The following is a 13646-nucleotide window of genomic DNA, read 5'->3' on the forward strand; positions in this document are numbered from 1 at the left end:
ATTGGAACTAACAAATGGGATTCAGGCAATGTATTGCTAACTATGTATTTCCATAAGCAACAGGTTAGTACTGTAAAACAGATTATTGGATTAGAGACATCATCCATCTGATCCAGGAGGATGGCTCTTCCTATATTCCTAAAGTAATGGAGATATGTGATCAAATTTCATGTCACTTAAAAATGACAAATATAATCAAAATTATTTATATTCAGAGAACTGTTAAGAGTATGCATGGTCTCTCTTTTCCCTCTCAACTTACCCCCCATCCCCACACACATATATACTACTTATTTGACAAGAAAAAAATAAGGATAGTTGTAGGTTCCTCTAGTGAGGAAAATACTTTGCCATATGTGCATTAATGCCCTTCCAGATAGATAGATAGATAGATAGATAGATAGATAGATAGATAGATAGATAGAGTGGAGGGTAGTGCTGCTGATGTACTAACAAGTTCAACAAGGGACTGATTGGATGAGTTGAATCAGAAATCAGGATGCTCAAAAGCTAGGGATGTACAGAATATTCAGAAGTTTTATTATCCTGACTGAGAGGGAATGTGTCAACATTTTGAGAAAACAAGATAGGATAGATAGTAATTTTTGTCTTGTGCATTTCAGGACTCTTGTATGAAAGATTTGCATGTTCATGTGCATAAAACTATTGTTTGTATAAAAAGGCAGTATTTTTGCAAAACATTACTGCCTGTATTTACTGCCTATATTAGATGCAAAATCATTTTATGTAGAAAACAACACTTTTGTGTACAACACTTAAATCAAATTTTCACAAAAGTCTCAAAATGCACATACACAGAAAGTCAGGTTATCCTGTCTAGTGAGAAGAAAACTTTTAATTTTTTTATCACATTTTTACACAGCAGGCAAACTAAAAGATTTACATTTGTCACTAATTGAGGGTGATCTCCTCACCATTTGAAGTAACTTCCAGAGATTTAAGTGGGGAAAGTTTCCAAAAAAGTTTGCAAAAAAAGGTTTATGGACTTATAAGGAAAAGCTTATAGTCTTTCTTTTCTTTATTTCTTACTTTTTTTTGGTCAGTTGCATGACTAGTGAAGTTGAAATCATTGTTACAGCACCAGTACTACGAAATGTGTTTTAAAATCTCCAAAGAGGATACTATGATATTTATTTTCTATGGATTTGCCATGCACAACCAGTTTCCTGTGAGATACCACTTTGAAACCATTCACCACAGAGAAAGTTAGAAAGATGTATTCAAATTTTTGGTCACAACTAGCCGTCTGATAAAAAAAAAAGTATCTGTGATAACAACATAATAAAAATAATTCATCTTCAAGAATAATAGTGTCCTTGATTGTGGCAAACTTTATCAGACATTCTGTTGGTCTTGGCAATTTTTGTAGACAGCTCTTCCATCATAAATTACATAAAACCTACATGACTTGTGTGGCTATCTTGACAGTCTGGGGGATTTTGTAGTCTCTGTGAGCTGAGCAGAATATTCTATGGCAAGGAACAAAAGGAATAAAAGGGAAAATAAGATATGGAAACCAAAATTATCAGAAATAGAAAGCTGAGGCTATATTTAAGGATTACTTATTGTCTGGAAGATCCAAAAGTTATCATAGAGGGTCACATGAGAAATAGCATTTCTTCTTAGTAGTGCTGGTAGTTACATTTTGTTATGTAAGATGTCCCAGAAAAGATAGTCAACAGACTGAAAAATATATTTCCTTTGTTATTGTATTTATTTTTCTATTTATTATCAGACTATACAATTAACAATTTTTCCAAAAATGAAAAAATAAAAAACGCATATCTAGGTCGGGAATGTACACAGTATTTAAGAAAAGACATAAACAGATTGCTGACATCTTAATACAGCTTAAACATGCCATCATTAAACATATTAGTGTTTTGCATACTCTAATCTAAAATAACAATAAATATGACAATCACCTGTTACCCATCTAGTTTTCAACTTTCTCCTATTGAAAAATGTTATGCTTATACTTTTATTACAATTTCCTATCCATTTGTGTAAACTCTGTTTTATTGTTATTCCCATGCTCATTTCTTGTAATTGTGCCCAAGGTGGGACCACAGCCCCTTTTGACTTTGCTTACCCAAACAAGCCATGTCTAAAATGTGGAGTTTGACCTTCATTTGTTGACAAACCAAAGACAGGAGAAAAATATGGCTGACAATTACAATCAAAATTTTAGAAGCACCTCTCTTTTATTGATCTCAAGTTCCATAAAAGACCCCTAGCTTCTCTTACAGAAATATAATTTCTAATTTTAGTGTATAAAGGGCTCTCATCAAAATCCTTGACCACAACAATATTTACTTATAAAACTACAAAAGTAAACATTAAACAACACTCATGAAAAATAACAGAAATAAGAATAAGAGGAAACCCTGTATATTATGATATCTGGGCAATTACACTGTGTTTTACTAGCAGCTTATTTTATGAAATGAAATTGACTAATTGAGAAACTGTTGAACACTTGGTTGGACAACTTTATTGATTTGCATCATTAGCATGCAAGAGAAACTTTCTTGAATTGCTCTTCAGTAATTATGGTATTGGTTTGCATACCGTTTTTACTAGGAAGAAACCAAATCTCTATCACAAATTCTGAAGCAATGGCAACCTCATCAATCTTAACAACACGGGGAAGCTTAGAAATCTGACCTGCAGTCACATTATCGTAATTTAACATCCCAGAGTACATTTTTTGTGCTTTCTGTGCCCCTTCACTAAAAAGTGTTGAGTTGGCATTGGCACTGCATAAGATGAAGATCCAACCTCTGAGGATTCATTTGCAATTGTTCATTCAAACACAAAACTCAGTGCTTTATTAAAAGGTAGAAAATCCTAAGGTAGAATTATGATAACTTATGAACTGTATAAAATACTTATCCTCTCATGAAGGTGGACCCACTTGTACAGAAGTCCTTCAGTGGATAATTATATTGGCAAATTGCTCCTACAAGTATAAATTAAATAATTTCTAATCTAGTCCTGTGTTGGACTTATGAAGTGTTTATATTGCCTTGTTAAGAAAAAATAACCCCCCAAAGAAAACCCATCTTTCATGCTATTATGGTTGTTTTGAAGTAGAATGGTAATAAATACCACCTTCTGGTCCATACTCTTGACAATGAAAACAGAGCTGAGAGCCACTTTGTGTTTCATGGTCCAGTCTTGAAAAAAATAAGGATTAGATTTTTCCAAGTTTAGCTTTGTCTCGAATTTCTACAGGATTATGCTCTTGTTACAGTCAAACATCAGCTGTACTGCTTTCTTTTTCTTTGGTTATTAGCCCCTTAGGTATAGCTTTGTAATCAAAGAGAGGTCAGCTGTATCAAAATAACAGAATATCAGAATGTATTTGGCACTGTTTCTTCCCCAAAGATTTTATTATGAAGTGTTACTTTAGGAAGAAAAAAAAGTATTTTTTAAAAAAATGCAAGAAATTACTTTACAAGGCTCAAATCATAAATTGTACACTGGTTTAAATGCAAGACTTGCATCAACTTTGCTGCTATACACCAATTGTTATTATGAATGTACTTGTGGTTAAAAAAAGCAAGAGCTCCTTTCTTTTAGAAAGTGTGGAGAACAAAATCTGCTGACAAAATGTATGACCTATATGGGAAATACATTCCACCCCCACACCATATCCATGTTTAATTCCATCTCATCTCCAGAGATCAAATTGGAAGCATTGAACAACAGTGGATTTGGAGAAGTGTACTTCAGGGTGGGGGGAAACAGTAAGCATTTCAGTTTTGGAAATCACAATGTTGATCCATGAAGTCAAAGAAACTTCACACCGTCCCACTAACTGTGAGCACTTGACTCGATTATTACTTGGCCTAGCTTGGCCTCCATTGTAGATATGTCTCACAGGTTCACAGATATTGTTTTTCACATGCAGCAACCTTCAGTCAACATGGAACAGAAGTAATGGCCACCTTCCATCCCCTCTAGGAAAAAAAATAATACAGTAGAGTCTCACTTATCCAACCGTCACACACCCAATGTTCTGTAAAACATAATGTTTTGATGCTTAATTTTTAAAAATAATAACATATTTGATGTTTAATAGGCTTTTCCTTAATCCCTACTTATTAGCCAGCATTTTCACTTATCCAACTTTCTGCCGGCCAGTTTATGTTGGATAAGCGAGACTCTACTATACCATGAACTTTTTAAAAAATGTTGGTCTGGTAGAAATACCTTTGAAGAAGGAGTATGGTATTCATTACAGCTTCACACACAGTAAGATGCATAGAAAAATAGCAAGTTGCTTAAGATCAGGCATGGGCAAACTTCAGCCCTCCAGGTGTTTTGGACTTCAATTCCCACAATTCCTAACAGCTGAGACGAAGAATTAACTACTTTCTCAAAAAATATTAAAACTTGAAATTGAATAATAGAGTTGGAAGAGACCACAGTCCAAGCCCATTCTGCCATGTGAGAATCCACAATCAAAGCACTGCCAACAATATCCATCGAGCCTCTGTTTAAAAACCTCCAGAGAAAGAGACTCCATCACATTTCAAGGCAGTATATTCTACTGCTTGAAACCTCCTAAAGTTTAGGTGGAATATTTTTTCCTTCAATTTCAATACACTGCTCCATATCCTAGTCTGTGGAGCAACAGAAAACAAGCTTGCCCCTTCATCAACATAGGTAACAAAACCAATAAAGTGTTCATAAGAACAAGTATTGTCTTGAATATAACAGCATGATGGTGAAGGTTCACCAGTAACTCTCAATTCAAGACCTTTCATTCACAGATTAGTCTGATGTCCAAGCTTTTAAGAAATTAAACTCTGGCCCATTCCCCCACTGACAAGCCAAATATTGGTTGGGCGGGGGGACCAAATGGTTTGGTTGGAAAATGAATGCCCAACTTTCAAGTTTTGATATCGGAGTAAGCAGGCCACAGGGGGGAAAAAGGTCAATTGGTTTAGCCCAATTCTAGTGGAACTGATCATACCAAATACACTAGAATGTTTTTCATGCTTCATCTGGAACCCTGGTTTGTTAGGCCATTCAAACTGGGTCACTTTGAAACATATTTAAAACCTGTGCAAAGCTTTCCACAGTCTCTCCCTCAGTTCTGAAAACAAATGCCCTGCAAATGTATAATGAAACAATAGCAGTAAGAATATAAGACAGATGTCAGAATATTTCCTGTTGTCCAAAGGCATAGAAACTTATAGAATGAAAATCAGCACTTTCATTAATTTGTGAAGTATGCATGCTTTCACAATGTTCTGCCTTGCCCATCTGAATACGTAAGTTATGCTAGTAAAATGATACACCGCTTCTCTTAATTTGGTTAGGGATGGTTTAGAATTTTTTGGCTTAATTTCTTTTCAGTGCCATCTGCAATGAAGGAAAGAACTTAAAATGTTTGTTTCTGAATTACTTATTTGGCCATGTTTACCTCTTTAAAGTCTAGCTAGTGGCTATGTATATTTAGACAACCGAGGAGTTTGCAGAAGGCAGAATTTGAGAAATAAATTTTGTGATTTAAACCATCTCTCATTTGTTGCACAAGTTAGACACATGTTTTAGTTGTTGCCATTTAACACTTAAATGGGCACATGTGTTCAGGATGCCATTTAATACAATGTCTGGAATTCTGATTAGTGTCATATAGTTGTGTTAGTTCCCCTATAGAAGTGGGTAGACATTTTTGCAAAATGCATCCAATTCAAGGATGAAGAATTGGAATTCGATTTGCAATGCCATTATACCACCAGCACGTTACTGGTTTTCACATCTGTTTGTGAATTCAGTGGTGGACCATTGCATTGAGTGACCACTCTCACAAACTAAAGAAGCTCGCTTTTTGGAATGTCCTTCTATTTAGTATGAATAAACAGATTTACATGTATAAATTTATTAACTTATGTGATGGAGATAAACCATGTGTGAATCGACTCCCCACCATGAAATAAGAAGCCAGGCACAAAGATTGGGTAAACTGCCAAACATTTGTTTAAAAAAGTCAACTGTAATAAATAGTATGATCGCAGGAAAAATCTGAGGACAACTTCAGTTTTGAAGCCCTTACCAAGAAATCATCCAAAATTCGGCCTAATTTATTTATTTTATTTATTTATCGTGTCAGGAGCAACCAGACAGTTGTATTACATTTTTAACAAAACAAACAGACAGACAGACAAACACAAAGTTTGCAGGCTTGGTAGTTGATTAAATGTCCTTTGTCCAGTAGCTGGCCACTTGGAGTCCTCTGGTGTTGCCGCAAAGAGGTCCTCCATTGTGCACGTAGCAGGGCTCAGGTTGCATTGCAGCAGGTGGTCTGTGGTTTGCTCTTCTCCGCACTCACATGTCGTGGATTCCACTTTGTAGCCCCATTTCTTAAGATTGGCTCTGCATCTTGTGGTGCCAGAGCGCAGTCTGTTCAGTGCCTTCCAAGTCTTTCAAAGCCATCTTCTATGTGCTGAGTCAGGTTCAGCACTTGCGATGTGCAGCTTTTGCCTTTCCTGAAGCCAGCTTGCTGTGGAATCAGACATGGGTCTATTTTTCCATAATTCTATGCAAAATAAATCTATCCAGAACTTTGTAGAGGTGGCACAACAGAGAGATTGGTCTATAGCTTTTTGGATCATTACGGTCTTTGCCTGGCTTCAAGATGGCTATGACCTTTGTTTTCCTCCAGATTTTTGGGGATCTGACAGGATGCAGTGCAATTGTTCATCGGCTCCTGCATCCAGCACCTTGCTTTTGGACCAAAGTTCTTGATTTGTTCCATCCGTAGATCATCCAGGCCAGTTGCTTTGCCATTTTTACATTTATTGAAAGCCATGTCCAAATCAGTAGATGTAAAGGGTTCACGAAGGTTGTTGTTCTCAATCTCTGGTTGTCTGGCTATTCTTTCCTACTTTGGTGGCAAGGTTGGGTTTCCTATTCTACTTTGGCTTAATTTGTTATGTATTTTATTCCTGGGACACTTGCTAAGATGGGGTGGGGTGAGGGAGCAACCTGATATGGATCTAATTCAAGCAACAGGTATTGAATTGTGATCACCTCCTCAGCCTTCTGTTGGGTGAAATACCTGAGGGGAATCGAGCTACTTTGGTTACTCACCCAGGCTGGTCATTTACTGAAAGGTTATTCCAAGGGCACATCCTACCAAGCTTCCAAGAGAGAGCAAATCCCCTGGTTTAGTTCCAAGGGCTGCACCTTTCACATTCCCTCAAACCCCAGAATATAGAAAGGCCATTCTGGAGGCCTGCCCTTAACCCACAAGGGGACTGAGAAGGTGTACAACAAGTCAGTCTCCCTTAGTAACCTATTGTTATAAATACCACCCTAAACCAATCCCTTGATCCCTGAAAAACATTATGGAGAAGGGGAGACCACTCCAGGGGGCTGTGGTCCCATTTGTCTTATCCATGGAGGACTTCAAAGGCTACCTTTTGCTATAGCAACTTTGTCCCATGGCGGTGAATTAGCAAATTGTGCAATATGTAAAATGGATACAAATGAACAGAAAATGAGTGTTACAGATATACTAATTTTGAAATTAATATGTTAGTCTTAAAAGTGCTCTTAGCCTAGATTCAATTCTGACCCAATGCTCAGGTAACTCTCTGTTGCAGAAATACTTGTACATTATCCATGCTTGAGTAAGGAGGCATCCCAGTCTTTTTCCTTTAGAAGTTCTCATTAAGGCTGGGTGCAGAGACTGGACAGTGAGATAGGTTGTGAAACAGGGTAGCTGACACAGAACTTGGGTCACTAAGTTGAACTGTCCTTGGTTTGTAGGACAAGTAAATAACTTTTTTTCTCCCTCTTTCTCCTGTGTGAATGTACTGGTAGAGATGTCCACTCTGCCAGAATTATATTGAGTACAGAGGCTGGATGGCCATCTGTCAGGGGTGATTTGAATGCAATATTTCTGCTCCTTGGCAGGGGGTTGGACTGGATGGCCCATGAGGTCTCTTCCAACTCTTTGATTCTATGATTCTATGATTCTGTGATTCTATGATTTTCTTTCCTTTTTACTGAAACACACAAAAAGGCCTAGCTCTATAATAATAATAATAATAATAATAATAATAATAATAATAATAATAAATGTTATAATGTCAAATCAATGAAGGCTGTTGGCTCCCATGTCAGTTGCCAAGTGAATCTTTTCTGGGTTTTAATCTGATTGCTAAAGGATCTATTTATAATATTGAACTCCCCTTGGATGGGTCCTTTAAAGTTCAGTCACAAACCCAACATGGATTTTCCACCCCATTGAGATGGAAGGTTCTAACTGACAGAAAAGCAAATGGAAGGGGGAATGAAGACATTTCCTGTCTGACATGGCACTTGGTCCAAGGCAATACCTACCGGCAAGGATACTGAAGGTTTCAAGTTTTCCAATCCATCTTTTTTCTCTTTTTTGATGTTTCCATAAGTCCTTTAAATTTCAGAAATTGTATTCTGAATGTTATTTCTTTGTTGTATTTTAAAACACAATCCCCAAGCTACTCTGGACATAGACAACTACTTGTGTGGCTCCTTGTATGCCAGCCTCAGAATGTTGTTTATTTGTTTAAGCAAAGCTGAAACTATTGCCTCCTAAGTGGTCTTTACCACTTAGATCCTACACATTCACCAGCCAATTCAATCTTGTAAATGAAACAGAGCTTGCTTAGTTCGTATATATGGCCTAATTGTTTTGTTCCTAATTATTTCAGGCTGGTGGTTTGATGCCTGTGGGCCTTCCAATCTCAATGGAATGTTCTACTCTGCCGGACAGCACCACGGAAAAATAAATGGAATCAAATGGCATTACTTCAAAGGCCCCAGTTACTCATTACGTTCCACAACTATGATGATCCGGCCTTTAGACTTTTAAAGACACCAAGCAAAGGCAAGAACAATGTGCAGTATAGCTACCACATTCTGAAGGACCTCCTATGTAACCTTCAGAAGCAGAAGGCGGGAACTTTCTGAAAGGCATGAAATGGCAGGAATCCAGCTCTACTCACATCTGATGTCATAGGCTGCAGAAAATGGACATGAATCACCATCAAACACATGAGGATGCAGAGGAAGATGTGGTTGCTCAGACTAGAGAAGATAACCATTGTGACTATTCAGTGAACAACCTTTCAATTCAGTTGCCACAAAGGAACCCAATAACATTTAGCAGAAACATTTCTTTTCCTTATTTTTTTCCTTAAACAAAAACAATGAAAGTTATGAGACTACATACAAGGAAGATGCAGTTTTGGAAAGCAAAAATAAATAATAAACCACAAAGGAAGGGATACTCATCCACAGTATAAAAAGCATTGAATCTATGCAAAAGCACAACTGATATTTATTTTTGTAGGGCCATGTTGCCTTGAAAATGCAAAGATGGCTGTGCAAGCCCTTGCCTGCTATCAACAAATATAATTTAGATAGATAACATTTCTTTAATGTAGGATCAATAAGGTATGTATGAGTGATTTCTCATTTAAGCCCATTTCAAATGTGAAACATGTTCCTAATAAAAAGCCTGTGCTTCATGACAGGCAGGGAAAGATAAGCGCAATGTGGGGGGAATTGCCCCGACTGACTAGGGTGCATGTTGGTAATCTGGATAATTGACATAATCCTTCAGCTAGGATTTATGGCATGATAACAAAAGAAGCCAGGAATTTTTCTTTTTGACTGCTACAGCTTTGGACTCTGTCAAACCCAGTCTGAATCTCCAATTCAAAAGAAATTGCTGGTTATTTTAAAAAAGGTGAAATAAAGGTTATTTGTATATGGAATTTCCTTTGGAAAATATACTTAAATACAGCATGTATGCAAATGGCATAACCTCATATTTAACTGGATTGGGTTCATTAACCAGCCTTGGGCTTTTTTGTATGTGCACATGTTAGAGTTAATTACTTCTAAATTGCTAGACCTTCATTTGTTTTCTGTTAGTCATTGTTAATTTGAAAGTAAGCCAAGCAGGGGGCTTATCAGTTCTTTGTTGTGGTTCAGTTACTGTGGAGTATAATAAATAAATATAGGAGAATAAAGGGGATAATTGCAATTATGGATGATCAATACCATGGCCAGAAAACAGCCAAATATAAACACATTAATTTACATAGGAAAACTGAGCACATGCATAGCTCTCCTGTATTTGAAATTAGTGAGAATTAAAAGTACCTGCCTGTACCCTGTCATATATGTGGGTGTACAAAACCTTGGCCTACAGTAGTTCTGAGAAAGTGGGTTACTATATTTAAACACTGCTTTCTGTTTAAAATGTGTCCAGCATGTGCATCTTTGGAATTTCATGAACTTTTAAAAAATGTATGCTGAGGATCAGTTCAAATATTTGACTCAGACAATAAGATCTAACTGATGTTTTGGTTTCTGTCTGGATGTCAGAAACATGTGTATGCGTAATGTCATAGAAACAGAAGGAGATTTTTAGACCAAAGTCAGGACAATGATCCATCTAATTCAGTATCATCTACACTGAGAGGTAATGGCTTTTCAGCATTTCAAGCATATTTCCCTACCTACATAGAGGTATTAGGACTGATTCTGTGACCTTCTTTCTTCTTTACTCTTCCATTATGATGTAGAATGTTCTCTTCATATATGTACAACATAAACAGGTTTTTCAATTATGAAAACTATATTAACTCCATAAAATTTGCGTGGTCCTATTTCTCAGAAATTATCTGACTCACCAATAGCCAAATCATTTCTGATATATTTTATCTAGTGCCATGCATCTCTACACTTTTTCATATGATGGAGCCTCTTTCCATAGGAGAAGTATCTGAACTAAGTTCTATCCAGTGAGTTTATTCTCATTGCAATTTGTATTCATACAAACTAAATAGCATTTCTTCATTCATGAAAATCCAAACATATAAATCTTCACATTCTCCATCTTGGCATGCAAGGATGAACAAACTCCATAATAAACCATCTACTGTAGAAAATAATTAAAAGTTCATATAGTTTTCTAGAGGTAGTCACATTGTTGCTTGGGGGATTATTCTATTGTCACAAGTCTTTATGTGCATAATAATCCCCAAAGGATTTTTCAAACGGAAAAGAATGTTTGCCACCAGATTATTCTTCTGGGTTTTTTTGTGCTTTGGGAAACCCATTATTCTACAGGAAATGAATATTAATGAATACTCTCTCCATCCAAGAAAAGTTGTTACTCCATTTTTTTCACTGTTCATCCCTTCCATATACATCATTGAGCTTTTACAGATTGGGACAAAAAAAGCCAATTGAATTGGCACAATCTCACATTTTAGATTAGGACAATTCACTTTCTTTTTTGTGGTGTTGTCAATTTTCCTTTTGTGTCCTGATCTACATGCATCTCTCACAGGAGCAACCTTCCACCCTGTTGCTTCTTTCTACAGTTTTGTAATCTGTCTGTATTTGAATTGAGGAAGACTCATACCTAGTAGACTCATGTTCAAAATTTGTTCTTACCATTTCTTTCATGTCTTCTATTTATTCAGAAGCATGAAACAGAAAGTCCCCTCCCCACACAAAACTCAGCTCGACACGAAAGCCTGCGTTCACGTGGAGCTGAATTTCCATGCACATGTGATTCTTTTCTTTCTCCCCATCCCTCCCTTCCTCATGCCCGCAATGCCCCACATTCCCTCACAGGAGTTGCAACTGAACAGTCCCACATCTGGACCTTAGCATCAAGGTAGAAGGAACCACCACCCCTCCCTCCTTTCTGGGCATGTGTGTATGTGTGGTGGAGTGTGTGACTGTGCAGGCATTCAGCTGCAGGCAGGCACTGACAGGCACACACTCACTTTTCAGGCCTGCTTGTGCCTCACCACACACACACACACACACACACACACTTTTTCCAGGGTGTGTGTGTGTGTGTGTGTGTATGGTATGGAGTGTGCAAGCCCTGACTGGTGCACATGTGCTTTCCAGGCATGTCTGCACCTCACACCCCACACACTATCTTTTCAGAGGGAGTGTGTGTGTGGCATGGGACATGCAGGCAGGCCTGGAAAGCATGTGTGTGCCTGTCAGTGCCTGCCTGCAGCTGAGTGCCTGCACAGTCACACACCCCACTACACACCCATGCCCTACTGCCCACCACACTCTCTGAGTGGAAAGGAGGGAGGAGCAGTGGTTCCTCCCACCCTGATAAAGCATGCTTGCTAAGGTCCCGATGTGAGGCTGCCCAGCCATGACTCCCATGAGTGAATGCAGGGTATTGTGGGTGTGAGGGAGGAGGAGGAAGAGAAGAAGCACAGTAGCCACTCCCACACATGCCTGCCAGTGACTGCTAGGCAGCCAAGCACCTCAGGATGGGGAGCCAGTGGGGGAGAAGCCCCCATCATGGGCCAATTTTCAGGCCCTGAAATGAAAGTATCGAAAATAACCCTTCGTATTTCAGGAGACTTACCAAAAACAGATTAGGCCCCATAACGAAGGCCCAGAAATGAAATGGGACAAGCTTTTACCCGAATGAGTGCATTTTTTTTGTTTCGTTTTGATGCAGAAGAACTCTAGTTTGTCCCCAGCTTGAAGGTTCAGGAAGAAAGTCAAATGATATGCCAGTCTCTAATATAATACTCTAAATGGGAAAATATTCTGACATGTATGGTAGTTTTTGTATTCTTGCCATCCTATTACGTTGGGAAAGAACAAGTAGTTTTTTCAGGCAAGCATTCTGTGAATGCTGTCCCACAGTTATCCTTATACAAAAGCATATGTGCACATACCTATGTATGGTTTAATGATGATCTTGGCATGAGAACATATGTTCAAACAGAAGTTGAGACTCAATTAATGACATTTGAAAAGTACTGATAATTTCTAATTTTGCGTTAAATGCAACTGAGTGCCCATGCTTTTAATCCATAGTAGGCAAGTTTCTTCCATTTATGGGAATGAAATGTGCATAGACTTTGTACAGATAATATGAAAGGATACCACAGAGCCACAGCTCCATCTTTCCAAAGTTAAAAGGATCTTTTGCATTTATGTATCTGTATGTATTTCTCTTTTTATCATCCTGCCGAAGGGAGTTAATTAGTTGTGTTCTGCTAGTTAAATTACCCCACTTTTGTTTTCTTCTATTTTGGCTCTGTGGTTCCTTCATATTGCTGATTTCTCCTTCATTCCTGCAGTCTTCATTTCTGTCCAAAGATCGTGGTGTTTCTCAAAAGATGTAATTTTTAAAAATCTCCAAATGAAGAATACCACTGTACAGATCAAATTGCAAAGGACACAAGTTAAGAATGAGGGGGAGAGAGCAAAAGAATTATCAAAACACAAGCATGATATTTACTGTTTATTTATCTCTGTTTGAACAAATGGGGACATGGTTTCCTATTCTTTGTAATAAAACATTTAAAACACACCAGATGATTCCATCCTTGGTTTATTTTGAGTATATTTTCTTGTGACATTCTTATTCCTGAAGCTAAATACTGGAAGGGAAAAATCCTAAAAAGAAGACTATTGGGAAGTTCAGATTGACAATGCAAGGAGTGAGAAGATGAACCTTAAAATATGAACAAATCAAAGTTTACCCCACCCTTTCCTCCCTCCTTTTGTGTCTTTCTTTCACATTAACAGACACATAGCTTGATTGTTTCCAG

The 13646-nt window shown here is 37.7% G+C and overlaps 1 protein-coding gene across 2 annotated transcripts in view; it reads left to right on the plus strand.

The window, feature by feature from the left end:
• Positions 1–13405, plus strand: part of ANGPT1 (angiopoietin 1) — a 162713-nt gene extending 149308 nt beyond the window's left edge. For both annotated transcript variants that reach the window (XM_060775770.2, XM_060775771.2), the window contains one exon: positions 8736–13405. In XM_060775770.2, coding sequence (XP_060631753.2) covers positions 8736–8896 — 161 coding nt within the window. In that variant the 3' untranslated portion in view covers positions 8897–13405. The remainder of the gene's footprint in view (positions 1–8735) is intronic.
• The last annotated feature ends 241 nt before the right edge of the window (positions 13406–13646 follow it).

Source organism: Anolis sagrei, chromosome 4 (assembly GCF_037176765.1).
Source record: "Anolis sagrei isolate rAnoSag1 chromosome 4, rAnoSag1.mat, whole genome shotgun sequence".
Taxonomy (NCBI): Eukaryota; Metazoa; Chordata; class Lepidosauria; order Squamata; family Dactyloidae; genus Anolis; species Anolis sagrei.